At 30.3% G+C, this 27,263-nt stretch overlaps 1 protein-coding gene across 4 annotated transcripts in view; it reads right to left on the bottom strand.

The window, feature by feature from the left end:
- Positions 1-2,657: 2,657 nt before the first annotated feature.
- The window catches only part of LOC145304626 (hexosaminidase D), an 88,682-nt gene continuing 64,076 nt past the window's right edge, over positions 2,658-27,263 (bottom strand). For all 4 annotated transcript variants that reach the window (XM_080146548.1, XM_080146550.1, XM_080146549.1 and 1 more), the window contains 8 exons: positions 14,720-14,791; positions 13,958-14,046; positions 13,512-13,591; positions 12,848-12,901; positions 11,288-11,363; positions 10,802-10,876; positions 10,305-10,381; positions 2,658-5,911 (listed from right to left, as the gene is read on the bottom strand). In XM_080146548.1, the coding sequence (XP_080002674.1) occupies positions 5,638-5,911; positions 10,305-10,381; positions 10,802-10,876; positions 11,288-11,363; positions 12,848-12,901; positions 13,512-13,591; positions 13,958-14,046; positions 14,720-14,791 (797 nt within the window). In that variant the 3' untranslated portion in view covers positions 2,658-5,637. The remainder of the gene's footprint in view (positions 5,912-10,304; positions 10,382-10,801; positions 10,877-11,287; positions 11,364-12,847; positions 12,902-13,511; positions 13,592-13,957; positions 14,047-14,719; positions 14,792-27,263) is intronic.

The raw sequence follows: 27,263 nt of genomic DNA, 5'->3' as shown, positions 1-27,263 counted from the left end.
AGGCAAACAACAAGTCAAGTCATGACTAACTTTTAAAATCATTGGAAGAAACATTCAAAAAAAATACACTTAATTAAAGAAAAAAGTTACACTTACATGACAACATACAATGGCCGATAAATGATGAGACACAGTCTTGCCCCATCTGTAGATAAAATTAGAGGTTGAAAAGTTTAGACACTGAACAAAATGAACAAACCAATCAAAATTCAATAAAAGTCCCTAAGATCTAAATACAACGAAAACATAATTAACAAGGATGACAACATCCATAAAAGCACTGAAACGGTAGGACAAAAAGACATTAACACTTGTATAGTGTCAGAACTGAATAATCAGAATATAAATGTATAAGAGTCGAAGCAAAATTGAACGGAATAAGGAAAAATAGATTATATTTATTTCAGTACTTACGAGATTTAGTGAATATACATCAAAAATATATTCACCAAACCTTATTCTAATTTAGTGGGTATTGAAATATTAAAACATATTTTTTAATATTTGTTGACCAGCTGAGAAGGTAACAAGATATTACCCTCTGTTAATATATATTAGTATATTCAGATTTTCAATTTAGATATTCCCCTTCTATGTGTTAGGACATATGCAGAAAGGTGTGAAGTTTGGACTTCCGGGGTACATGGGATATTAAGAAATTTTAATATATTTACGGGAAAATAATATTTACAAAATATTGATAAACAGTAATATTTCACTACGAAATCACCCTAGTTTTGATTTATTTAATATTTTTCAAGAAATATTCAAACTTCAAATATGATTGCTGGTATCAAATAAAGAAATAATAGTTATAATTTGGTTTACTTTACAATAAGCTTTTGCTACCTGATATTGGGTTTAAACATCCTCAATATCAGAATTACAATAAAATATAAGTCTAATAACAGTTCATCAGTATAAAAACTATTTGAGAAACAGCATAAGTTACCCCTTTTTTCTTGAATCTCCAATATTCCTATTGATCTCCTCTCTTTCTCCTTCTACACCATATACGATAAAATGGCTTAACTTGCCTATGTCTAAGTATGGAATGGATGTTGAAGATTAGTTATTCCAAGTATTTAAAGGGCAAAGCTTCTATCCTTTAAGGGTTCTCAGTATTGTTCATATAAATTCAACCATTTTTCTACACTAGACCTAACAATCAGCCTCAAATTGTAAAATAAGCTCCTATTTTGTGAGTTTGCATGCCTCATAGATGCAATACAGACTTGAGTTGTGCCACTTTTCTATATATGATGAATTGAAAGTCCTCAACATCCTTTCCATACTGAGACATAGGCAAGGTATGCCATTTTTTCGTATATGGTGTAGAAGGAGAAAGAGAGGAGATCAATAGGAATATTGGAGATTCAAGAAAAAAGGGGTAACTTATGCTGTTTCTTAAACAGTTTTGTACTGATGAACTGTTATTAGACTTATATTTTACTGTAATTCTGATATTGAGGATGTTTAAACCAAATATCAGGTAGCAAAAGCTTATTGTAAAGTAAACCAAATTTTAACTATTATTTCTATTATAATTTTTACATCAAGCCTATATTCTTGGTATTATTTTTAGTGGCTTTCTTGGTATTTATATTTTTTTATTAAGGGGCTTCTTACTAGGTCAAATATCTCAAAAACTACAAATCCTCTATTTAATCTGGCTTCAAATATCAAATCTACACAAAAAATAAGTTAAAAAAACCTATAATATTAACTATTCTATGCTTATAAGAGAAAATAAATGTTCCAAAATTAAGATGTACGTGGTTCTTTGGCATAGATATTCTAAAAGTATGTAATGGCACCTTTGATATAAGCTCATGTAGCGTAGCCGAAATAAAGACAAACAGATCTTTTACTAAAAATTATATATTAATTCAATTACAGATTAAATGATAATAATAATATAAAGATAATGATAGTTCACAAAATATAACTTAATACACTTTTGTCTGTGTCAATCCCAAAGCAGAATATCCTGCTTCAAGAAGTAACAACACAAGACTAAGCTTTATACAATTAATAATATACATGTATTCTCTGAGAGAGAAATGTACTTTTTATTACACTCATATCATATTGAACCTATATTCGCCCTTTAAGGGAGATATAAAAAATGTGATATAAAAAATTTTTGAGCACCCCCTTGTCAAAACTCTTTACATGCCCACTGTGCTAAATCCTGTTATTTTAATAAGTGTCACTTTGGTATTAAATCTTAGTGTGACAGGAATTATATACCAACATGAAAATAAATTAATTAAGCCAAAAGTTTATAGAACAACAAGGACTATAAAGTACATTAGCATCCATTCCCAATCTTGTAAAAATATGATCAAAAGATTATCTAGGGGCAATCGAGGGGACCTCCACTTTGGTATAGTCCCTTTCGTGGCAACGCTGCACCTTAAGGGGCGATTCTTCGTATTTTTCACAGTAGCTTTTCTCCTATTTCTAGCACCTGCGGGGGCTCTAATCCTGCGGGCCAATTGACTAACCCTGTTGGGCAATCACCTAACCCAATATAACCTAACTTAACCTAAAATAACCTGTAAAAAGCCATTTTAAAAATGCGACGAATCGTAAGATCATACAAACACGTTAACCTTGTTGATAGCATCACTTCTTGTACTAACATAACCTTGTTTATTTTTAATTATTTATTTATTCTAGTATTACTAGCATAGTATTAATAGCTATAACAAATAGGTTTTTTACAGTGTCTCATCTCTATACAGATAATATCCTTCAAATTTTTGCTCCCCAAAAATGTGGTGCAAAATAGTAAAGCAATGATTTTTTGGGGGGATTTTTAAAATAATTTTTAGGCATTTTCCTAAGATGAGAAACTGAAATGATTATACATCTGAACAAAAAAAAATAACTATAAGTATATCACAGGTCTTAATAACTTTAGGGGTTTAACAAAAAAAATGGAAAAATCCTTCATTTTGCCTGTGGACCATTATTCCTGGGGGGGGGGGGGGTTATATTTAAAAAAAATAAAGGGGCAGGATTTAGAATTCTGAAAGGGGAGGGGGGGGGGGATTATAAAGAGATACAGTAAACCAGTCCCCCTTTATGTAATACTTTTTAGAAAAAGTTTAGGTTAGGTGTATTAGGTTAGGATCCTTCATGGTTAGTGCATGGGTAAGTAAAAATGGTCCAGAGACACGAAAATAATTGATTCTACCCAAAATATATTATAAACTTTTTTAGAAAAAAAAATTTTTAAGGCCTAAAAATAAAATATTTTTTTACAGATGATTGTCTGATTTTAAAAATTAATATCAAAGTAAAAGATATCATTTTGTTTCTTAAACTTAAATCAAATATCGATATGTGTACATACTGATAACAACATAAGGTTCTAATCAAAATTTCATAATATCTATCCTACTCAAAATTTAGTTAATTGGTTGGGTGAAAATCTAAAAAAAACAAGAATTATGTTGAAAGCATATATTAGTGAAACTAATGAACCAACCTAACTAACATCAGTTATCATACTTTACTGCAATTTTCTTGATAATTTAGAAGCAAAAGATTTGTATTTGTATTTTTTTTTCAAATTGCACTAAAATGTATTTTAACTAACTCTGCCCAATATGGGATAATGTTAATAAACTTAAATCTATGTTATTTGTCATATGAAATAACAGAAAATATGCCAAACTATTTTTGGAGGGTTTTTAAAAAAACTAAAGGGTAAACATAATATCAAATGAATAATCTAAAATGTAAGTTTATTTCTATCTCAAATAGTTTAATCTGTTTCAAACTTTCAAACTTTTAGATTAAAAAAGGTAGATATTTAGAGAAAATTAAATGAAGAGACAAAAAAAAATATTTTTGTAAAAAATGTAATTTTTACTATTTACATCTAAAATACATTTTGCAGATAAATTTTTATATATATGTAATAATTCTCTCTATATATATTTTGTACAAATATATGTTATTATGTAAAATTATGAAATACAAGCTTTAACAATAGAGATTTTTGTATTGAGGTCCCAATAGCTTTATTCTAATTTTATTCATTATAACTAAAAAAAAATATTTATATTTGAACTTGAATTAAACTGTAAGCTAAGTTTTAAATAATTCCTTAAACTATACTTTTTCTTTAAAAAAATTATAAATAAAATAATATTTAGATCTATGTATAAGGCTTAAGATTTATTATAAAAATATCTCAATTCAACAGCATTGCATATTTAGCCATTTAAAAAAAAAAATACATATGCAAATTAAAATAAATCTGAGACCTCTTTTTTTGGTTGAAAAATCGTCCTATAAATATCTAAAAACTTACAAATTTTGGTCCATGGAATATGAAAGTGCTTAAATAACATGCTACCCAAAAAAATAGATTACAATGTAAAGTAAATAAACTTGATAAAAAATCGTTTTACTTACATCCTACAATGATTTGTATACTATTAAAACATAGCAGTAACCATAGATACATTTGAGCCTTTTTTTCATATAATATAATATATATTAATTTCTTGTCACCAGTTAGCTTAGAAAATGGACATTTATAGGATCATGTTTGATGTGCAAACCAAAAAATCTTTTTGGTAACCTGTATGTGTGCTTCTGACAAAGCAGCTTTTTTCAACGTAAATTTAAAGAATAGAGGGGTCAAGAGGGTTAAATAGATGACTCTATCAAGCACTCATCCCTTAATTGCAACCATTAATCTAAGGCTTAAAATGTTGCAAAATTTACGTTTTATTTTAGCCAAAACAATTTTAAAAAGATGTATTTACTTTACTATGTCTCAAAAAAGTATGTCTTTAAAAACGCTATCCGTTTGACCATAAGCAACATATTAAGTTACTAAAAGAAATCTTCTTTCACATATCCAATCTGACCCCAGTAATGGTAATAAAAATATCCTAAATCTATTTATATATTAGTATTTTTCTCTCTATATCTAAAAATATAACATAGAAGGCCACTACTCAAAATTAAGGTACATATATGGTAATTAACATTTACTACCAGACAGGTATATGGATTGATAAAATTATTTTGTCCTCCAACTTTTCATCAAGTTAAATGTATGGATTCTTCAGGTTAAAAAATGGATGATTATAAATCCCTTATGATGATTTATATTTGAATTATTGGTTGAAAAGTTTAGGCACTACTAGTTAGGAACCAATCAATTAAAATTTAATAAAAGTACCCAAGGTTTTTGTGACAAGAAATTATATAACTTTGGATACCTGTGAGATTTAGAGTAAAAGGCTCCTCGATATCTGAGAGAAAAAATGGATCAAATTTTTTCCAAGTGCCATATACCTTTCTGATTTACTAAATATAATATCAAAGTATTAATATAACAAAAAGGGTTCATAAAATTACTAATCATACAAAACAGAATACTGATTCAACATTATTGCTTCATAAAGCAAAATAAAATATCTAACAACTTTATTTTTAGATACTTTTTCATGATTTTCAATTATAATTGAGATTTAAAAAAGATCATTATTTTACATTTTTATTGAGATTTTACCTCCAAAAAATTATTATTAGAGAAAAGTTTTTTTTATGAAATTAAAAATGATTTTAAACTATTGTAAAAAATAATGTTTGTGGTATAGTTCACTATCTCTTCCTTCTATGTCCTAAATGCTTTAGCCTGCCACGGCTGGAGTACAAATCCGGACTCTGCACGCGCCGCTTGCCGCGGGCGGTCAAACTGATCCCGCTACCTCCCATCACTCCCCCTCTGGACGGGTCTGCTGCTTGTGGGGGAGGGGGAGTGGTGGAGGTGGTAGTGGTGGGGGGCACACCTATACCCATGTCTAGCAGGGCCTGGGGGATGGGGAAGGGACGGGGCACCCAGGACCTCACAGTCTTCAGTTCATCTGCTTCTTGCCTAAAAAAACAAAAGAATGTTTAAATGCTTGCTAATACAAGAAGCCAAGCCCCCCACCTCACCTGGTTTCAGAGATTAGTATGTCCCTTCGCTTCACAAACACACAGACAGGCATCCTGTTACTTTTATATATAGAAATATATTTACAATTTCAATTTTAAATCCACTTTCAAAATCAAACTGGAATCAATAGTTAATATTGACAATGAAAGAAAAGTTTAAATTCTGTGGACGTACAAAACTTTAATTTGTTTAGAACCAAGAAATGCATGTAAAGGGATGTGTTGCTAGAAAACAACCAATAAGAAAAAATAAAAAGCGCCAAGTCAAACACATAACCCCCCCTCCCCATTAAAAAAAATAGAAATATAAGGGGGCCAAATGCCCGAGCCAACAAATATGGTATTAATTTTATTTTTTAAATATTATTTGTAGCAATTTGTCTACAAAACGTTACATGATTTTTCAGTATGGTTCAGGACTGGTTATAATCCAGTGGATATTAATCTGTTTCAATGCATTGTATTTTATGATATTTGCTATTTATTTAACTGACACATTAATCATAATGTAGGAACACTGCTTAGGGATCTTTGGGAATAAGACAATGAGTGATAGCTAAAGCAGATTGTGATGAATTAAATTACCCCTTTTAGCCTGGAAAGCTTTGATTACTGCACAATTGTATCAACAAATAAGTTTGTACCAACAATTAATGATTGAATTAATGTCTTAAGTGCTTAAAGTTTTTATTCAAATGAAAGTGTTTTAAAACAAGAATAATTTACAGTCCAATGATCCCTTCCTTCCTGCTAAATTCCAAATATATATTTGATTGAAAATCTATTCTTAGCTGAAACCAAGAGAACAACAGAAACACAATTTATCAGGGATCTTAAGGGATAAGACAATGGACACTAAATAGTTTTATAACCCCAATTATGATAAACAATTTTTAAAAATAATTTGGACTTTGCTAGTTTGGAATAAATAAAAGTTAGAAAACGTACTAAATTGTTTTGAGCTAACAAATAATATAAGATGGTTATAAAAATTCGGGTACCAATGTTGTTTACAGTTTACAGTATGATGCCCCCCCCCCACGTTATTTATAATCCTTGTACTAAAGTAACAGGATGTCTATCTGTTTGTACCGAAGTAATTCGCTAACCGCTAAACCGATCGGGTTCTCCTTAACAGGGTAGCTTCTCATAGGTCCCAGGAAGGTTTATAACTATTTTGGGGGAGGGTACCACCACCTTTCTAAGAGAAATCGCCCCTAGAAAAAAATTACTCCCCCCCCAAAAAAAATTTCTTAGTTTTTTAAACTAAAATGAAAAATAAAAGGGGGAGGGGCACCCCCCCCCCTCCGAAAAAAATTTTTTCCCCCAAACAAATTTATTTTTACTTTTTCTTTTAAAATTTAAAATAATAAATTGGGTTATCAAATTCGACTCTCCCCTCCTCAAGTGCCCCTAGAGGCCTCTAGTAACTGATCTTAATTTTATCCCACAATATAAAGTTATTGCAAAAAAGAGAAAAGCAGCTTTCGCAAAATTCCGTAAAGTTGTGAGTAAGATTCCAGTCAAATGCGCTCATTAGGACAAACTGTTATTAAATAATTGTTTAATTATATAATACGTTTGGTGAACATAAAGAAAAGTTGGATCTACTGCAGTTCACGTTAAAATATTGCTGGTAACGAATATTTTCAAAAATCTATGAATTTTAAAGGCTGCTAACTGCCAAACGGCTGAACATACAGATCATACCCGCACACCATTTTAAGCGGTATAAGAAGGCCTACAAATAATCTGGAATAGCCAAGATCCAATGATGCACAAGGAAAGCTTCACTGAAGAAAAAACGCGTAAAATAGGTCTTTTTCGCGCATTTCTCTGCACTGCGAGATAATTATGCATTATTGATTTATGGCTATTCCAAATTATTTGTAGGCCTTCTTATGCTGCTTATAACAGTGTGCGGGCATGATCTGTACGTTCAGCCGTTTGGCAGCTAGCAGCCTTTACAATTCATAGATTTTTTTAAATATTCGTTGCCAGCAATATCTTACCGGGAACTGAAGTAGATCCGAAAGGTTAGTTAGACATAATAATCGCATTTGACTGGAAGCTTGCTCACAATTTTACGGAATATCACGAAAGCTACTATTCCCTTTAAAAAGTCTAGATGAACAATCCATTAATCTATTTTTTATCGTTCATGTTATAAGTCATATATAAAAAGTTTTATTTCTTACAAAGCCGAATTGGAAATAATTTTAATGCCTTTTTAAAAGGAACAATATTCATTTTCATTTTTAAAAGGTATCAGTTTACATAAAAACAGATTTAAAACAGCTAATATATAAATTTCAGACAAAAATATAAACTAATTTTGTTGTAATTACGCTAAACATAAAGTAACTTTTTGTTAGTTTATTAAAACACTAACAATTGTTTACTTTATATTGGGATTTGTTCGCTATGAAACTTTTATTTCAAAATACAAATTTGTTCATCTGCATTTCATTGCATATTACATTGTAAGTTACACTAGTACCCAAAGTTTTATAAAGACTTAACCTCTTTAAAGGCGCTATTATTTTTGATTTATGTAAGTTTATTATACTATTTTGTTGTTATAACATAATCATAGTGGTTTTTTATTAGATAAAATATTCAAAAAAAATTCCTCCAATTTTGTATATACCTCCCCCAACCAAAAAAAAATTGCTAACCCTGGGTATCATGTAAAACTATCGGCTTCATCCCTGGTAACCTTTTGAACTTATGTAAAACTTTATTACAAAGAAGAACTACACTTGTCCATATATAAAGGCAGACAGACAGATAGACATTCAGTTACTTTAATATATTGCACAATATATTTTCAGTAATAACTTGCAAAATTAATTTCATGCTTTAAATGACAGATTTAGAAAAAAATCATTTAATGAAAGATGTTTAAAACATACTTAAGACAATAAAATTTTCCTCAGCTTTTTCGCCTTATATATAAAAAAGCTATTTCTTACATTTTATAATAAAAAAGGTATATAAACAAAAAAGATTTTTTTTTTAAAGTCAACAAAATAATTTGGCATAATATCTATCATCCCAAATGTGAAAATCAGATATAGAATCCTTTTTAGAGCAAATATAGTGCAAAAAGTAACCAAGACATTTTTTGCAAAGTATGAAAATCTAAAGAAAATAGTTCTTTTTGCTTTTGATATACAATACATATCAGATAAATGTATATAAAATTAGTGATCAAAAACTATAATAGTTATTTCTCGTATCGTATTATAAACGGCTTTCCGCGGATATAGAATGTACAATTATAAGATTAAAACTAGTTTTTTTAGCCCCGTGGTGCCGAAGGCACCGGCTAAAAAAAACTAGTTTTAATCTTATGATTGTACATTTCTATATTCGTAGAAAACTGGATATAATACGATGCTAGACATAGTTTTTTCGTATTCATGAGAACCGGTTCCTATCCACCGGATTCAAATGAATACGAGAAAACAAGTTATAACTTTTTAAAACCCTATCATTGATTAAATTGCACTTTTAGGTTTACTCATTACCAAAGAAGCACATAAAAACTCTTTTTATTAAGTTACTAAACAAAATAAATTCAAATCAACAATTAGCCTTTATTTATAATGCAGTAGACCATTTTATAGTTGTTTTTTTGGCATTTATTTTGTTTAATTACTTCATAAAAAGAGTTTTTATGCACTACTTCGGTAATTCTTAAACCTAAAAGTGCAATTTATTCAATGACAGTGTTGAAAAACACTTATAGCATGTTTTATAGTTTTTGATCACTAATTTTATATACATTTATCTGATAAGTATATCAAAAGCAAAAAGAACTATTTTCTTTAGAATTTCATAATTTGCAAAAATGTCTTAGTTACTTTTTGCACTATATTGACTCTAAAAAGGATTCTATATTTGATTTTTACATTTAGGATGATAGATTTTATGCCAATTATTGTGTTTACATCAAGAATAAACATATTTTTGTACCTTTTTTATCATAAAATGTAAAAAATTGCTTTTTTTCATATATAAGGCGAAAAAAGTAACACTGAGGAAAATATTATTGTCTTAAGTATGTTCTAAACTTATAGATAAACATCTTTCATAAAAAGATTTTTTTCTAAATCTGTCATTTAAGGCATGAAATTAATTTTGCAAATTAACATTGCAGATTTTTGCAAATAACTTGCAAATATGATTTCTGCAGATTTTATAATTTACATAGGCGTTTTCTATATATATTCCTCTTTCTAAAAATACCTCTCTTGTCAAGATTGGATAAAAAAATCTTTATGGTTGAGATTCCATAACTATAAATGATATGGAAAAGAACTCACCTCATTTTGGACAATTTTTTGTATATAGGATATAGTTTTTGTTCTACCCATTCTCCTTGAGTGTGATGGTCATATACCTAAAGTGGAAATAATCTATATGTACACTTTTATAAGCACAGCTACTCTATAATAAAGGTATATAGTACGCATTTCCATTCCTAATATTATTCCGTAATTGAACAATATAAATAGTGCCATCTAAATAGCAATAGTCTACGCAGTGCAACAAAAATTAAAGGCAGATAATCTGAATATGCTGATATTTATTATTTCAGGAAGGAATGGGACATTGGATTGTAAATTGCACTGGTACCCAAAGTTTTATAACCAAGTAATCTTGTTTGTTGGCTCAAAACCTTTGGGTACTTTTCAAACTTTCAACCAATAATTTCAATCTACATAAGGGGTATTTTGTTTATTATCATTGAAGATTGTAACAATTTATCTTCCATTATCCCTCCCATCCTTAAAGATCAAATTGCTGTATAATCGATTACCTCTTTTAGCGCTGTATTGGCTTTTCTCATTAGTGTACTTGTTTGGTGCTGATACCGTGACCAATCTTCAAATATCTAGACAAAAAAATAATCAATTTTACAGGTATTAAGCTATGATTTAAGAATAGCTTTATTAGTGCTTGAGTTTTAATGATTATAGAGACCAATTTATTTAGATTATAGCTTCTCTACTTTAGACATAGCGATCAAATAATTAATTCTTTCCCTTAAAATGCTTATTGGACACTAAACCCATTAATTTATAATAAACTGAAAATAAGAGGTTGTTATTTTTTCCCTAAGCCTAACCACTTCAACTTCAAGGGGCCACAAATTTTCGGGTCAACCCTGTAAACAATATGACCTAACTAAATCTGACCTGAAGAAATAACAAACAAATTTGATTTATATAAAAAAAGTAAGTGGATGTGTTTTTGTGCTCAACATGGCAGTTCTAGGGAAAAGCTTCGCAATGAAAAAACTTACTTGGTCTATTCTGAAAGCTGAGCCAAAGTTATGATCTTTGCTGTACTGAGTGAACCAACCTTTCTTCTTTTCAGCCCTAAAAAAACAAGGATGACAATACATCAGAGAGATAGAGGGGACAATGGGCTGTTATTACACTAGTTCCAAAGTTTTATAATGACGTTTTCTTATTTGTTAGCTTAACAACGTTTAATACTTTAGTGAATTTTAATTTGTTGCTTTATGAAGTTAAGTGTTCAAACGTTTCAGCCAATAATTCTTATCATCATTGGGGATGTACATCAATTTATCGGCCATTGTCTTATCCATTTAGATCCCTGAAAACACTTACATAATAATTGCAATTGTATACCAAATCATAAGATTTACAGCAGTAAGTTAACATTAGAAACATACAATAATCATAAAAATTTAATATTGTTTTGAAAGAAAGTTTCAAATAAACAGCTTATTCTCAAGGATCTTTAGGGAAAAAATTATAATGATTCCCAATTATGACAAACAGAATTACCCCTTCTGTAAATTAAAATTACTTGTTGAAACCTTTGAAATAACCAATCCTTATTTGATAATATCCCCAACGAATGAGGTTAGGTAACTTGGTTATTAAACTTTTAGTACAAGAGTAATTTACAGTCCAATGTCCCCTCCCTCCTTGAATTTAAATGATTGTGTAATTTCTCTATATTTTTTTGGCATTTTGCGTGCTACAACTTTACATCTAATAATATCAATTTTCAGAAGGGGAAATACGTGGGGATGTACAACAATTTATTGTCCATTGTCTTATCCTTAAGATCCCTAATGTGAAAATGAGGGCGTAATAAAATTAATTGTGAGCCAATTATATCCCCCAAATTATTTGGACACCATCCAACCAAGTAATGTCTATTCTAGCCCAGGGAGAGAGGGGACATTGGGCTGTTTAAAAGTCCCCAAAGTTTTTTTCTGTTTGTTAGCTTAACAGTTTTGGGGTCTTTACTATAATTTTGATTGGGTGATTTAGTAACTTGAGCGTCTAAACGTTCCAACAACTAATTGTTATCTATAGAAGGGGTATATTCATTTGTGTATCATCAACTTATCGGCCATTGTCTTATCCCTTTAGATTCCTGAATCTAACCTACTTTCTCACCATACAAAAGGTTTATTTCACTAGGCACATAACAAAATAAATACAAGAATGACAATATTAATATAAGCAAATATCAATATTGACTTTGATTACCAGAATAGTTTCCTATCATTAGAGTAAATCACTAGAGGGGGAAGGGGTTAAATAACTGTATGTCCACATCCCAAGGACCTTGCGCCGACTCTCAATTGGGTCTTTGAAAATCAACCGATATTATTGGAAATATTAACACAACCAAGTAGAAGAAAACAATTTGCTAGCAGACGAAAAAGGTCCTTGGAAAAGGATGGCAGGTATTTATCTGTATATACATCCATATTGTAATTATAGATCTATTTTCAAATCTAATTTCTAAATTTTTAAACACTTTTTATAAATAGTGATTGGGTTGAACAAACTAGCAAGTGTAAAATATATATACTTACATTTTAAAGAATTCATTTGTTTCTTTCTCCAAAGCAACTAGCTGCTCCGTAACCCTATGAATAGAGTAACATTCAATATATTTTTATTTGTTTTTTTTCTCTTTTCAAAGTACGTAATTTAACTTGTTTACAGGACAACTTGGTTGCTTGTTATTGCTGCGCTAGTTAAGGCAATAATCATCCTTGATATAATGAGGAAAATTCTCTAAAAAGTTTAGTATTAGTAATTATGTTAATAGATTACATTATTGACACATGGGGCAACGTATGAGTTTTCAACATTCCACTGTGGCTTCCAATCCGATTAATTTCCTCTGTTCTAATAAGAACAGTTTTTCACGAATAATAAAATAAATCCCTGCTTTGTTTGACATGACACTTCGGCACCTCGGGGAAAACGAATGTGTAATTAATCTTATATTTTTTCTGTACTATCCGCGGAAAACGGTCTAAAATACGATACTATAAATAACTTAGTTTTCTCTCTATATGTATATCTACAATTTTTAACAGTTAGACTTTAGAAGATTGTTTAATATAATATTATCTATTTATTTAATTTTAATATCAACCCATCTATCCAAATATTTTATAAAAAAGTTACTTTATCTATAACCTCAATTATCATCTATCTATCATTCCATCTTTAAGTTCATATAATTACCTAAAGAATGAAGACCCAGGAAAGTTGCACCAGGACAGGGCTGACCACATAAAGTTGTCAGAATCCAGGTTCAATACTTGCTAAAATAAAAACAAGGATGACAACATCCTTAAGTAGGGAAGCCGATGGACAAAGTTAATAAAAGATTAACGAGAGTTTCATTCATGATGTAACTTAAGTTGGAAAACCTGCCATAATGTGTTTTTACATGAAGTTTGATCTAGCCATTATGCCTGTACTAAAGTGTCTACTTAAATTCAAATACTAAGGAACCTAGACAGATCAATAAATCAAAAACCGATCCTGTTTTATAAAGTAGGTAGTAAGGTTTTTTTTTGTCTGTAGCTTGAGATATCAAGAACAATTTGAATACTCCATTTTAGGGAACCTTCGCAATCTTATTTTCAGATTTAAGTCTGGCGATGGTTTTAGCCTATTTTGTTTACCTGTGCTCCTTTATGAGGACATTGTAGGGCTGAAAAGAATTCCGGGAACAAAGAGGTGTTGTAATATCCATGTGTTACTGCCAGTAAATCTAAAATCAGAAAAGTGTTGTAATATCCAAGTGTTACTACCAGTAAATCTAAAATTAGAGAAGTGTTGTAAAAACCATGAGTTACTGCCAGTAAATCTAAAATCAGAGAAGTGTTGTTATATCCAAGTGTTACTGCCAGTAAATCTAAAATTAGAGAAGTGTTGTAATATCCATGAGTTACTGCCAGTAAATCTAAAATCAGAGAAGTGTTGTAATATCCAAGTGTTACTGCCAGTAAATCTAAAATCAGAGAAGTATTGTAATATCCATGTGTTACTGAAAGTAAATCTGAAATCATGATTTCATTATTGGATGCTTTCCCTCAAAGTGTCTTTTGATCTATGTACCATCCCCCTTTTCTTTAATAAAAATTCTATATAAAAGGGGGTGTTAAAATTGTTTTAAATGTAAGGCTAGGGGGGATGGGGTTACTGCTCAACAAGGGGGAATACACCCATTACTTCATATTATTTTTAAATGTGGCATTTTTGGCGGGTTCATTGACATATTAAAGTATAATCAATAGTTACTTGAATTATTGTTATATGGATTTAATGACCCTTTATTAATTGTCTGAAAATTTACTATTAAACTAATAAAAATCGGTTCAGAAGTCTTCAGTGACAAGCACACAACCTATTACTTTAGAATATTAAAAATATAAATAACTTACCCAGGACTAAGCTTGGAAAACCAGAAGCAAAAAGTTCACATAATACTGAAAAGTGATCGAACCTCTGCCATCCTAAAATATAAGAAAAAATGTAAATAGTAAAAACCTGGGGGGTTGGTGTTGGGGGGGGGGGGGGAGACATGGGAATGTGAAATACACTAGTACCCAAAGTTTTATAATCTCGCTCATATTATTTGGTACAATATATTTTGATTGGTTGGTTCCAAACCAACATTGTCTAAACTTTTAAACCAACAATTATAATCTGAAAAGGTCTAATTTTGTTTATCATCAAAGAGGATATACATCAATATATTTTTTATAAATTATTCCCGTCTCTAAACCTTTATTAACACGCTCTCTCATTCATTGGCTTTAAAACTTTGGAGAGCTTTGAAAATTTTTATTCGGTTGCAATAAATAAGAATGATCAAACTTTTCGGCTTATACATTATACATTTAAACTGTTTTTAACCTATTTTTTTATCATATATCAAAAATATACTATGACACCAGTAGAATCAGACTGCAGAGCCCAAATTTGAATTAAGTCCCCAATAAACTTTTTTTGGGGGATTTAAAAATCAATTTTATATGTTGCTGTGATCATTTTGATGGAAGCAAAAGCATTTTTTAGTTTGGGGTTAAATTGTTTCTTACAGAACAATTTGATGTGATTCAGATTATATCAATACAATAATAAAAAACTCTACTCTGTTCGATGCAAATAATTTTTTTCTAAAACAATAATTTATATAGAAGAAATTTAACATTAAAATAAAACATATTATTCTGAAGTCTGAACCAATTAGAAGCCTTGTTTCATTTCAGTTTTTTACAATTCAAAAAAGAGTGTTTTCACAAAGTGACTTATTTCCAATGTAGTTAAATAATTTTTATTTAATTAAAATGAAAAGAATGAAAACTATACACATAAAAGATACATGCTTTTTAAAAATATTCAAAAAAATAAGTTTGAATAATCTTATATTTTATCATATTTGTATATGTGACAAAAAAAAATTTGTTGTATTGTGTAAACGTTTGTTGTCATCTTTCACTATTTAACCCTTTACAGCCAATTTTTTTGTGTTTTAAATAAGTGATGGAAAACAAGCACGATAAAGTTAATTCATTGATATATTGTAAAGAATTAAGTTTTTAATGAATTAATTTAGATGAAATCAAAAGGCCTAATTTTACTCTATACCAGAGTACTATATATTTGAAGCAAAACACTCTAAAAGCTACGAATTTTACCCAAATAAAAAAAGATCTTTTGCTCTGATCAAAAAAGACCACAGCAACAGTAAAATTAATTTTTAAATCCCCTCAAAAAAGTTTATTGGGGACTTAATTCAAATTTAGGCTCTGCAGTTTAATTCTACTGGTGTCATAGTATATTTTTGATATACAGTTAGGGAGTTGAATCTATTTTTATAGAAGCAGAAACATAATCTATGATTATGGTTTGGACCCTCTAAAACTATAATCTACCCTTCCACTTTCCCCTCTCTTGGTGAAGATATCTTCAACACCGATACGATTTTTGAAATGTAAGATTCCACTTTTGCCTCTCTTGGTGAAGATATCTTCAACGCTGATACGATTTTTGAAATGTAAGATTCCACTTTCAATAGAGGCGAAACTGGAATCATGGTTTACATTTTTAATATCTATGTTTCTGTAATCTTCCATTACTTTTTAACATCGACATAATAGAAATGTACCATACTATTTTAAAATTATGTCAATTGTGAAAAAAGCATAGATTTTATATATGATTTAAACATTGTTGTATATTCTTAACTAAATAAATAAAACATACAGAGAGCGTATATAAAAGATATTTTGTTTATTTAAAAAAAATACTTTAAAAAGGGTATCAAATGAGTATTCAAAATTATTTTAAGAAAGTCGTTTATTAATTAATTCAATTGTATATATTTGTACCTAATTTTTTTGTTCAATTTATTTCATCTTAATATTTCCCTAGTAATCTCTCACCGTGAAAGTAAGCACTAAGAGGTTAATTGCTTATTTAATTGTGAATTTTTGTGGTAAATTACTGATCAATTACTGAACAATTTGGTCTGATTTGTGAGTTAAAAGTGGATGGAGTAAATAAATCCTTAGACATTTATAGTAAAAGTTGCTTGTATCAGTTAAAGTGAAGAAAAAGAAGGAGGAGTAATAATCAATCCTTTCCTTCCTGTAAGCAGTTTATGACGAAAATTGAAGATTTGGCTGATATAATCCAAATAAGCAAAAATTATCATCAATTGCTTATACCAAATTTAACGGACGAGGTATCACATAGCCCGGGCCTGAGAAACCCAGCAATAGGGTATTTTAATTTCCCGCCTAATTTTAAAGGTCTCAATGTTAATTATTGGGGTTGAACATCCTGAACAGCGCTAATAAGCATTATAGATAGAATTTTTAAACTGCTTTGTTATTTTGTGCCATAATATTCAAATAATTTTGAAAAAATATGTTGAGTTTTAAAAAAAAACTGATTGAAATGCTCAAAAATGGTAATTTATAAAAAAAACTTACTAAAATAGACATTTTATTATTGTAGGTATTACTGAAGCATAAGTGATAATGATATTTACCCACCCTCATTAAGAGAATTTATTATACATGCCATATAATTCCCTTTCCTAATGTATCCCCTCCCCTCTCCCCAAAATTCCAAATGTGTCACTTCTCCTTCGCCCCCCCCTTCATGGCAATAAATACATCATGCATGGTGTTCATACATTACTATTAAATAAAATAGGAAATGATCATAGATAGAGTTATGTGAAAAAGAGCCTTAACTATCTTAAAATATTCAATAATACTGTTATTCTTCTAATATTTGATTTAACAATATTGTAGGGTCCCCAATAGAATTTAAAAACTTATCTTTGCTGAAATGAATTGACACTAATTATCAAGCATTAGTAGTATGATTAGGATTGCATACAGGTCAGCAAATTAAAATGCTAGCAAAAATTCATCTACCATTGTTAAACATAATCATAAAACTAAATTAATTTAAAGTAATTAAATTAATTCTTATTCTTCAATTAAAACATATAAATAATACATAACTTATAAAACATAAACATGTAAAAGATTTTTAAAAGTTTTACAATTCCAAGTAAAAAGAGGGGCTACTCCATAATTTTCTTTGAATTACAAATTACCCTTCTATAGATTACAATTAGTGGCTGAAATGTATGAACACTCAACTTAACTAGTGTAATAAACAGATCAACCCATCCTCTCCCTGCATTATATAGCCTTTTACCTCTTTCCTCTACCCCCCCCCCCCCCTCTCATGGCATATATATAACTAACAAACTAACAACCCCTGCACTCATTGTTTTGTTCTATAGAAACTCAACCCCCTCCACTTAACACTTAAGTCAGGGTTGTATATTCTGCACAAGAATAAATTTTTATACCACTGCTGCAAAATGTTTTTTTTCTTCCCACTACTAGTTTTTTACATCAAGAAAGGTGAAAAAATAGAAAAAAAACATTCAGAATTCTTAATTTTATTCATATTATTATATTATCCCACATATTCTTTTAGATTTTTTTTCAACAAGGAAGAGAAAAATGGAAAAAAATGTTTTCATTTCTCTTAATTTTTTTTACATTTTCCCCCCCAACCTTATATTTATTATTCTTCCCCCCACTTTAGCAGGGTCAACCATGCAGAATATATACCCCTGGTTTAAGTTTAAACCTGAATAATTTACCTTGAATTTGATGGGAAGTCCAAAATATTAAAGGGAGTGTGAACGTAAATATTTCTCATCTGATTATCAAATCTTAACATTTTCTAAGCACATTTCACTACACTTATCAACCAAAAACATCCTATTAACAAAAATATCCAAGAATAATGCCTTGATTTTATGGTATTTTGGGAGGGAAAAAGGAAAAAACAGGGAAAATCTGAACGTTTTTGTTTCTTATAATGTTTGTAGGGATATTTAACTTGTCATATATAGTTGTAACAATTTACTTACTGTTAAGGATTCATTTTATGATATAAAATTGCCAATTAGTTTTTTTATAACGTAGTATTTAAGTAATAAAGACCTATTTTAAATTCCCATTATTGACAAAAAAATACCTCGCTGTCTACAAAGGGTTGAATCTCATAGGTTATTAAAATAATAATATCCTTTTTTATTGTGTTGGACAATAAATAACCCACTTTGGAGAATTAGCTTACACTTTTATCAGACTGTTAATAAAGAAATATTGCGTCTTTATTATTTACAAATTTGTAATTAAATGTGGGCGAGAGATGGGCCATCTAAAGATAATTGGATACTAATAAAAAAACCTGTTTCTAGTTTTGTTATTATATTTGGTTTTCAATAAAAAATATTGCTTATTTTATCAATTTCTAAGTAACTATACATCGGTTTAAAGCAAGGATTATGTTAAAAGTCAGCTTAACCGTTAGGAAAAATCAACAACTATGTGAAAAAGTTTAATTTTAGCTATAATGGGAGAAAAAGGCAATTTAATGCACATTTTATATAATACGGAAAATTTCTTCCTTTCCCTTGACCTTATAAAAATCGTCGGAAAAAACCGTTTTTAAAGCAAACAAAAGCGCGTTTTGCTCTATTTGTGAGATATTATGAATGAGATAATGTTATGATTTGATATTAAGATGAGAAAAATTTACGTTCACAGTCCCTTTAACTTTAAATTCTATTACTGGCTTTTTGAGGCGGGGCATTTGAATGTTTACCCAATTTAACATAAAAAGGCATGATTTGGTATATAAGCCAAATAAGCAACAATTTTCATTGATTGCTTATAAGTAATTTTTTTTTAAAGTATGATTTTGTATATAAATAAGTCAAATAATTTTCATTGATTACTTAGTAGGGGTGTCATGCTTAGTGGTAGCACACTGAGCTCCAGTGGTGAGAGTTCAAGTTTAATTCTCCATATGTTGACTCTAATTTCTCATTCGCAACATTAATCATGCATCATCCCCTGGTTGTGTAAGAAGGGGATTATTGAGTAAGTTTGGATACCCAATAGTCACTTACTTAAAATCAGTACTACCCTTAACCCAAGCTCCTCTTTGGAGAGGGTCATTCATTACGGTGACTTAATTTGGGACATCTACCATACCATACTCAGCAAGGGTAAGGTAATAATGAATAGATCTCATGAGATAGCAAGTCAAGTCATAATGTGCTTGAACATGGAGCTTGACAGTCCTATTTATATGAAAAAGTGTCTCAGCCTACTCCAGATCAAAGCCATACAAAACTATGGCTAATCAATCAATCAATCAAATTGATTACTTATAAGTATTTTATCATAATATAGTATGATTTGGTATATGAGCCAAATAAGCAATAACTTTTATTGATTGATTATGAGTATTTTTTTGTAAAATTACCATGATTTGGATAATAGCAAAAATTTTGGTTGATTGCTTGAAAATAATTTATCAACAAATGGCATGATTTGGTATATAAGCCTAATAAACAAAAACTTTCATTCATTTCTTATAAACAATTAATCAAAAATTTATATTTAATTTTTTTTGTACAAAATGAAAGAGCAAAATTTTCTTGCTTTAGGATGAGGGCAGGCTAAACCGGTAATTTTTTCAGTTTTTTAAAGAAAAAAAAAGGGAAAATATTTATATTTTCTAATAAAACCAAGACCATTAGACAGCTTACGGAAAAGACTATCAGGTTATCCTAGGAATTTAAGAAGTTTGATATAATTGGACTCAAAGTCGTTACTGATTAATACCCCACATGGGGGGCTAAACCAATAATGTTTTTTTCAACCTAAAAAAAATCAATGAAAAACGGCCAAACAGCCAATCAAACATAATTAATCTTAATTAGGTTAGGTTAGAGGGATTATCCACAAAAATTTTCATAAGGATTGGACTATCCCTTCTATGTCAAAAATATTTTTTTTTAAAGACATGAAATTAAATTTTTTTTGCAAAAATTTTCTTTAAAAAAAAATTTAAATTTTTTCATAAAAATAACACTGTCATACTCACTTTTTGGCCTAATTCTTAAAAAACCCATATTGAATTTTGGAAAACCTGAAAATTGACCTTAAAAATCAAATTTTAATTTTTTTCAAAATTACCTGAAAATGCCCCACCACCAACTCTGGTCATTTTTGAAAAAAATATCAACTCTATTTTAAAGCTCTCAACCGATTTGGAAAGTATGGACAGTTCTTAGTTAAAAAGGTTTTTATGGATTAGTTTAGGTCTTACCTATTTTTGTGTAGGTCAATCTTTAACACCTACTTAAAAATTTTCAAAAAAAAAATTTTTTGTCCAACTTTGAGACCCTAAAAGTACCCTTAAAATTAAACTCACAAAATTTTTATTAATTTTATAACAAACAAATTTGCTTCTATGTTTTTTTCTCTCATTCAAAAGGAACATGGAGATAAAGGTCATTTTATGAAAGAAGGTCAATAATTACTGGATTAACTCCTTACTGGTCTATGCCCCCCCTCACCCTTACTTGGTTAGTAAGATCCCTCAGTGCACACACACTGACATTCACGCCACACAAGTGGACACCCTGTTACTTATAAATAATTATGAAACTCATCATGCAATTTTCCTAAATATTTTGCTTTAAATTAAAATCCTTCGCTACCTTATATTGTAGACTATAGTGGTTACGCCCCTAGCATCATGAAGCTCCGTTTTTAAATGGGTAGGGGGCACTTTTCTCCAAACAGTTTTTCCAAACTTTTTCCTGAACCCTTACAGATCGGGCCCCAATTCCCACCTTAATAGATCAGGGGGGGGGGGGGGCTCCAAGAGCCCCCCCCCTCTATCTCGGCTCCTGGTACAGATAAAGACGTAAATTTTTTTTCTGGTGGTTCATGTGTATTTTTAGAGAAAATTACTAGGATCATGGAAAGAAAACAAAGTCATTCCTAAATTAGGACAGAAGTCACCTTCCTAGGAAGGACATAAGTAACCTTCCTCAAGTGAGAATTTGTTAGATGAAGGGCATAACATGCCTCCCTAAACAAAGATTTTGCAAGATTGAGGACATAAGTAGCCTCCCTTCACCTCACAAAACCTAGCTTTTTGATCCTTTACATAGCAAAATCTTGCATAAAATTGGTTTTTGGTCCATCACATAGCAAAATATTGGAAAACTTAGCTTTTCTGTCCTTCACATAGCTAATTCTTGCAAAACATAGCAAATTCTTGCAAAACATAGCAAATTCTTATTAAACATAGCAAATTCTTGCAAATCATAGCAAATTCTTACAAAACATAGCAAATTCTTGCAAAACATAGCAAATTCTTAAAAAACTTAGCTTTTCTGTCCTTCACATAGCAAATTCTTGCAAAACATAGCAAATTCTTGCAAAACATAGCAAATTCTTGCAAAACATAGCAAATTCTTGGAAAACTTAGCTTTTTTGTCCTTCACATAGCAAATTCTTGCAAAACATAGCAAATTCTTGGAAAACTTAGCTTTTCTGTCCTTCACATAGCTAATTCTTGCAAAACATAGCAAATTCTTACAAAACATAGCAAATTCTTGCAAAACATAGCAAATTCTAACAAAACATAGCAAATTCTTACAAAACATTGCAAATTCTTGCAAAACATAGCAATTTCTTAAAAAACATAGCAAATTCTTGCAAAACATAGCACATTCTTGCAAAACATAGCAAATTCTTGGAAAACTTAGCTTTTCTGTCCTTCACATAGCTAATTCTTGCAAAACATAGCAAATTCTTACAAAACATAGCAAATTCTTGCAAAACATAGCAAATTCTAACAAAACATAGCAAATTCTTACAAAACATTGCAAATTCTTGCAAAACATAGCAATTTCTTAAAAAACATAGTAAATTCTTGCAAAACATAGCACATTCTTGCAAAACATAGCAAATTCTTGGAAAACTTAGCTTTTCTGTCCTTCACATAGCTAATTCTTGCAAAACATAGCAAATTCTTACAAAACATAGCAAATTCTTGCAAAACATAGCAAATTCTAACAAAACATAGCAAATTCTTACAAAACATTGCAAATTCTTGCAAAACATAGCAAATTCTTACAAAACATAGCACATTCTTGCAAAACATAGCAAATTCTTGCAAAACATAGCAATTTCTTTGCAATGTTTTGTAAGAATTTGCTATGTTTTGTTAGAATTTGTTATGTTTTGCAAGAATTTTCTATGTTTTGTAAGAATTTGCTATGTTTTGCAAGAATTAGCTATGTGAAGGACAGAAAAGCTAAGTTTTCCAAGAATTTGCTATGTTTTGCAAGAATGTGCTATGTTTTGCAAGAATTTGCTATGTTTTTTAAGAAATTGCTATGTTTTGCAAGAATTTGCAATGTTTTGTAAGAATTTGCTATGTTTTGTTAGAATTTGCTATGTTTTGCAAGAATTTGCTATGTTTTGTAAGAATTTGCTATGTTTTGCAAGAATTAGCTATGTGAAGGACAGAAAAGCTAAGTTTTCCAAGAATTTGCTATGTTTTGCAAGAATGTGCTATGTTTTGCAAGAATTTGCTATGTTTTTAAAGAAATTGCTATGTTTTGCAAGAATTTGCAATGTTTTGTAAGAATTTGCTATGTTTTGTAAGAATTTGCTATGTTTTGCAATTGGATTCTAGGGGCTAGGGGCGAAGCCGCTATTTACATATAAGCAATCAATGAAAATTATTATTTATTTGGCTTATATAACAAATTATGCTATTTTTGATAAATTACTTACAGGTAATCAATAAAAAACTTTGCTTATTTGGATTATATCAGTCAAATCTTCATTTTTTTCATAAACTGCTTACAGGAAGAAAGGGATTAATTAGTACTCCTCCTCCTTTTTCTTCATTTCAACTTGTATAAGCCACTTTTACTATAAATGACTGAGTATTTAAAGTGTGCTACTTTTTATATGTTTCATTATTATTTGGCCACAACTTGGTCAAAAATGCTCACAAATCAGACCTTTTTTGACCAACGATACTCAAATGGTTCCTTTACAAGCCCAATCAATCAGTTTTAGGATATCTTTATCTCTTTTTAGGATATAGGGTTGGGAGGGAGGGTAAGTGGAGACATAAGCCTCATTAGTCTAGCATGGCAACCGATGAACAGAATCACAGTTCTTCACCACAAGCAACGGGCTTATTTATATAAAACTCCAACCAATGAGAGTCACACTCTCCTTGGTTGAAGTGGATGGAGCGCATGGAAGGAGTGTGAGAGGGCAGAGACAAGGGATGAGAAAGGTAGAGAGTAGGGCACATATAGCACATATAATTATTAATGAAGCACAGTTACGCTGTAAAGTTTACTGACACTTTCACCAAGAAGTTTACCAACACATTTGTCGTGATGCCTGGACCATGCTTCCAACTGTATGAATCAAGTCCTATTTAGGACATAAAAATATTTTCAAAATTGAGAAGTTCCCCTGACAACAAACATCTCTTGCCGCAGCGCTTGGCTCCCTGGCCTATAACCTAACCTAAAATAGTTTTTTAATATTTTGAAAATTTGAGTACCCCCAACAACGAACATCTCTGGCCGCAGTGCTCGGCTCCCTAGCCTATAACCTAACCTAACCTAAAATAGTTTTTTGAAATTTTGAAAATTTGAGTACCCACCCGACAACGAACATCTCTGGCCACAGCACTCGAAATTTAAACTTTTTCCGCCTCCCCTTTTTCTTTCCCTTCACACTCAATCCCCCCTACTATTACCCTTGCCTCTGTAGGTCTGGACAGGGCAAGGAAGGAAAGTTTAAAGAAAAGTATAGTTCACCAAGACTTTGCCTTAGATTGAATTCAGACTCTGTCGGGAGGGGGGGGGGGGGGGGTGCCCAAGTTTTCAAAATTGTTAAAAAAATTCCTAAGAGGATAATGCCGTTTCCTTTTATGTGCACTGATACCAAAAAATCAACAAAAAAAATACTTTTTCTTTCTTTTCTCTCAGAAATAATAATTAGCCCAAAAAGTAAAATAAAATCATGCATGGTATATTTATCTTTTCTTAGGCAAAGATTATTTTAAATGTGCATTTATTTCAAACCAATGAAAATTCAAACTGAAGTACAAAATAGAATCCAGAAATTTTGCCTATCTATTTTGGCTTTCATTGTAGGTGGATTGAATTTATGTAAAGGTAATTCTTATCTCAGGATTCTTTAAAACTGTAAAAGTAGATTTGAATATATTTCATATAGCTTAATAAATTAGATTCAAAGGCCTTATAGATTTAATTAACTTTGGGATAATGGTAAAGGACAATGAAATATAAATTATCCTTGCCAAACTATTTCATTTTTATGTAAAAAGGTATGATAACCAATCTGCCATTGTCCTATCACTCTCAGATAAAGTTTAACTTTGGCCTATGTTATATGTTATAACACATGCTTAAGACTTAAAACTTAATGTAATGAAAAGCTTTCACTTAAGCAAAGCTAACAAATAAAATTATGAAACATATCAGGGATCTAAAGAGATAAGACAATGGATGATAAATTAATGCACATCCATAATGATGACGCACTAAATAACCCCTTATGTAGATTAAAATTAGTGGTTCAAACGTTTATAAACACAATGTAATCAACCAATCAAAGCCAACGAATAAGAAAACGTTATTGTAAAACTTTGTGTACTATTGTAATAAGCAGTCAATTGTCTCCTCGCTCTCTGGAGTAAGAAAGAATAAAATGTGATGGTAATCTACAATTCACTTTTCTGCCTGTCCGTCATTCTGTCCATGATTTTTTATGATTTTCCAGTATGGCTACGAAACCAATTATTATCCGCTGGATCAGACCCGTCTAATCCATACCTGAAACAATGTATTGTATTGTATTATAGACATTTTTCTACAAATAGTAAAGTAAAAAGTTGTAATATGATCACCAGTTTTGTTAGACTGGGCCTTCGCCCCTTCGGGACTAACAAAACTGGAAAAACAGATGTAATAAACAACTAATCTTGGCTGTTTAGTTTTGACAATGCCAGTTTTCATCAACCAATTAAGATTAATAAAAAAGTAAACAAATTTATAAATCCAACAAATGTTTATAAAACTTTGGGTACTACTGAAATTTAAACCCTCCCTTATTTTGCTGAGAGTAAACATATTAAAAAGACATAGTTATAGAAACCTGCAAACCATAAGAGTGATTTTTTTAGACATACAGAATTCTACCAACCCTTTTTGTAGAAAACGTTGCTTAGAAGCATTAACATTTTGTATGTATCTTATCAATTTATATTGTTATAACTCTTAATATAAAAAGCTTTGTCAAATGTTTTAAATAGACGTTCAGGACTTTCTGATAACGATTACAGGGTGCTACTGTCCTTCTCATTCTGTCTTCTCATGTTATTATAGACAGAATTCATTTAATTTTTCGTCCATTTTTCCCTCCCTGTAGACAACTTTTATTGTACCCAGGGAGGTAGGGAACATTGGACTGAAATTACCTTCTTAACTGGTCCAAAACCTCTAGGTACTTTAATCCAAGTTTATCGCCACCAGGGATCTAAAGGGATAAGACAATAGACGATAAGTGGATGTACATTCCCAAAAATACCCCTACTGTAATTTGCCATCAGTGGTTGAAACGTTTCGACACTATACTAAAGAAACTAACCAATTAAAATTCAGTAAAAGTCCCCAAAGATGTTAAGCAAACAAAAATGAAAACGTTATTATAAAACTTTGGGAACTAGCAGAGAGAGAGGTAGACAATGGACTGTTTATTATACTAGTCCCCAAAGTTTTATGATAACGTTTTCTTATTAGCTGGCTTAACAACTTTGGGGACTTTTATTGGATTTTGAATGGTTAGGTTATTAAGTACTAGCGGCTTCGCCCCTAGCCTCTAGGGGCTTGGCTGATAAGGTAATTAAAAAAAAAAATAAATAATAATAATAAAAAAAAAAATTCTGGTGCTTCGCTCATAATTTATGGGCAACACCAGAATTTTTTTTTGGGGGGGGGAATTTTCATTTTTTGGGGGGTTGAGATTGTCCCACCCCCAAGAAAATAGCTTAAAACCACAACAGGACCAAAAGGTATATACCCTGAAGAGTAGAATCCAATCGGTTCAGTTGTTACCAAGATCTTAAGGGACAGACGGATCGACGCCGACGGACAGACAGACATCGTTCTACTTTGTATTATAGATAGTAGTGGTTAAACCAACCAATCAAAGTTCAGTAAAAGTTCCTAAAGTTGTTAAGCCAACGAATAAGAAAATTTATGTTTTGAGATTTCTAATAAAAAATTTACTTTAAGATAAACATTTTCTGAAAAAAATTGTTCTAGATTCATAAATAAGGAAATTACATCCATTTAACCTTTTAATTAACCTTAAAAAATAAAGTTGTTAAATGAAAGGGTGAAGTAAGCGAAAAATGACTTTATCTCACTTAAAGTCGGAAATTTATTATTTAACAGGGAACATGCACAATTTTTTTTTGCCATCTAACTCTTATAGGAGCCGAGATGAT

The sequence above is a fragment of the Acartia tonsa genome, chromosome 13 (genome assembly GCF_053477335.1).
Source record: "Acartia tonsa isolate MP-2025a chromosome 13, ASM5347733v1, whole genome shotgun sequence".
In the NCBI taxonomy this organism is placed as follows: domain Eukaryota; kingdom Metazoa; phylum Arthropoda; class Copepoda; order Calanoida; family Acartiidae; genus Acartia; species Acartia tonsa.
This window is presented reverse-complemented; position numbering and strand designations above follow the sequence as displayed.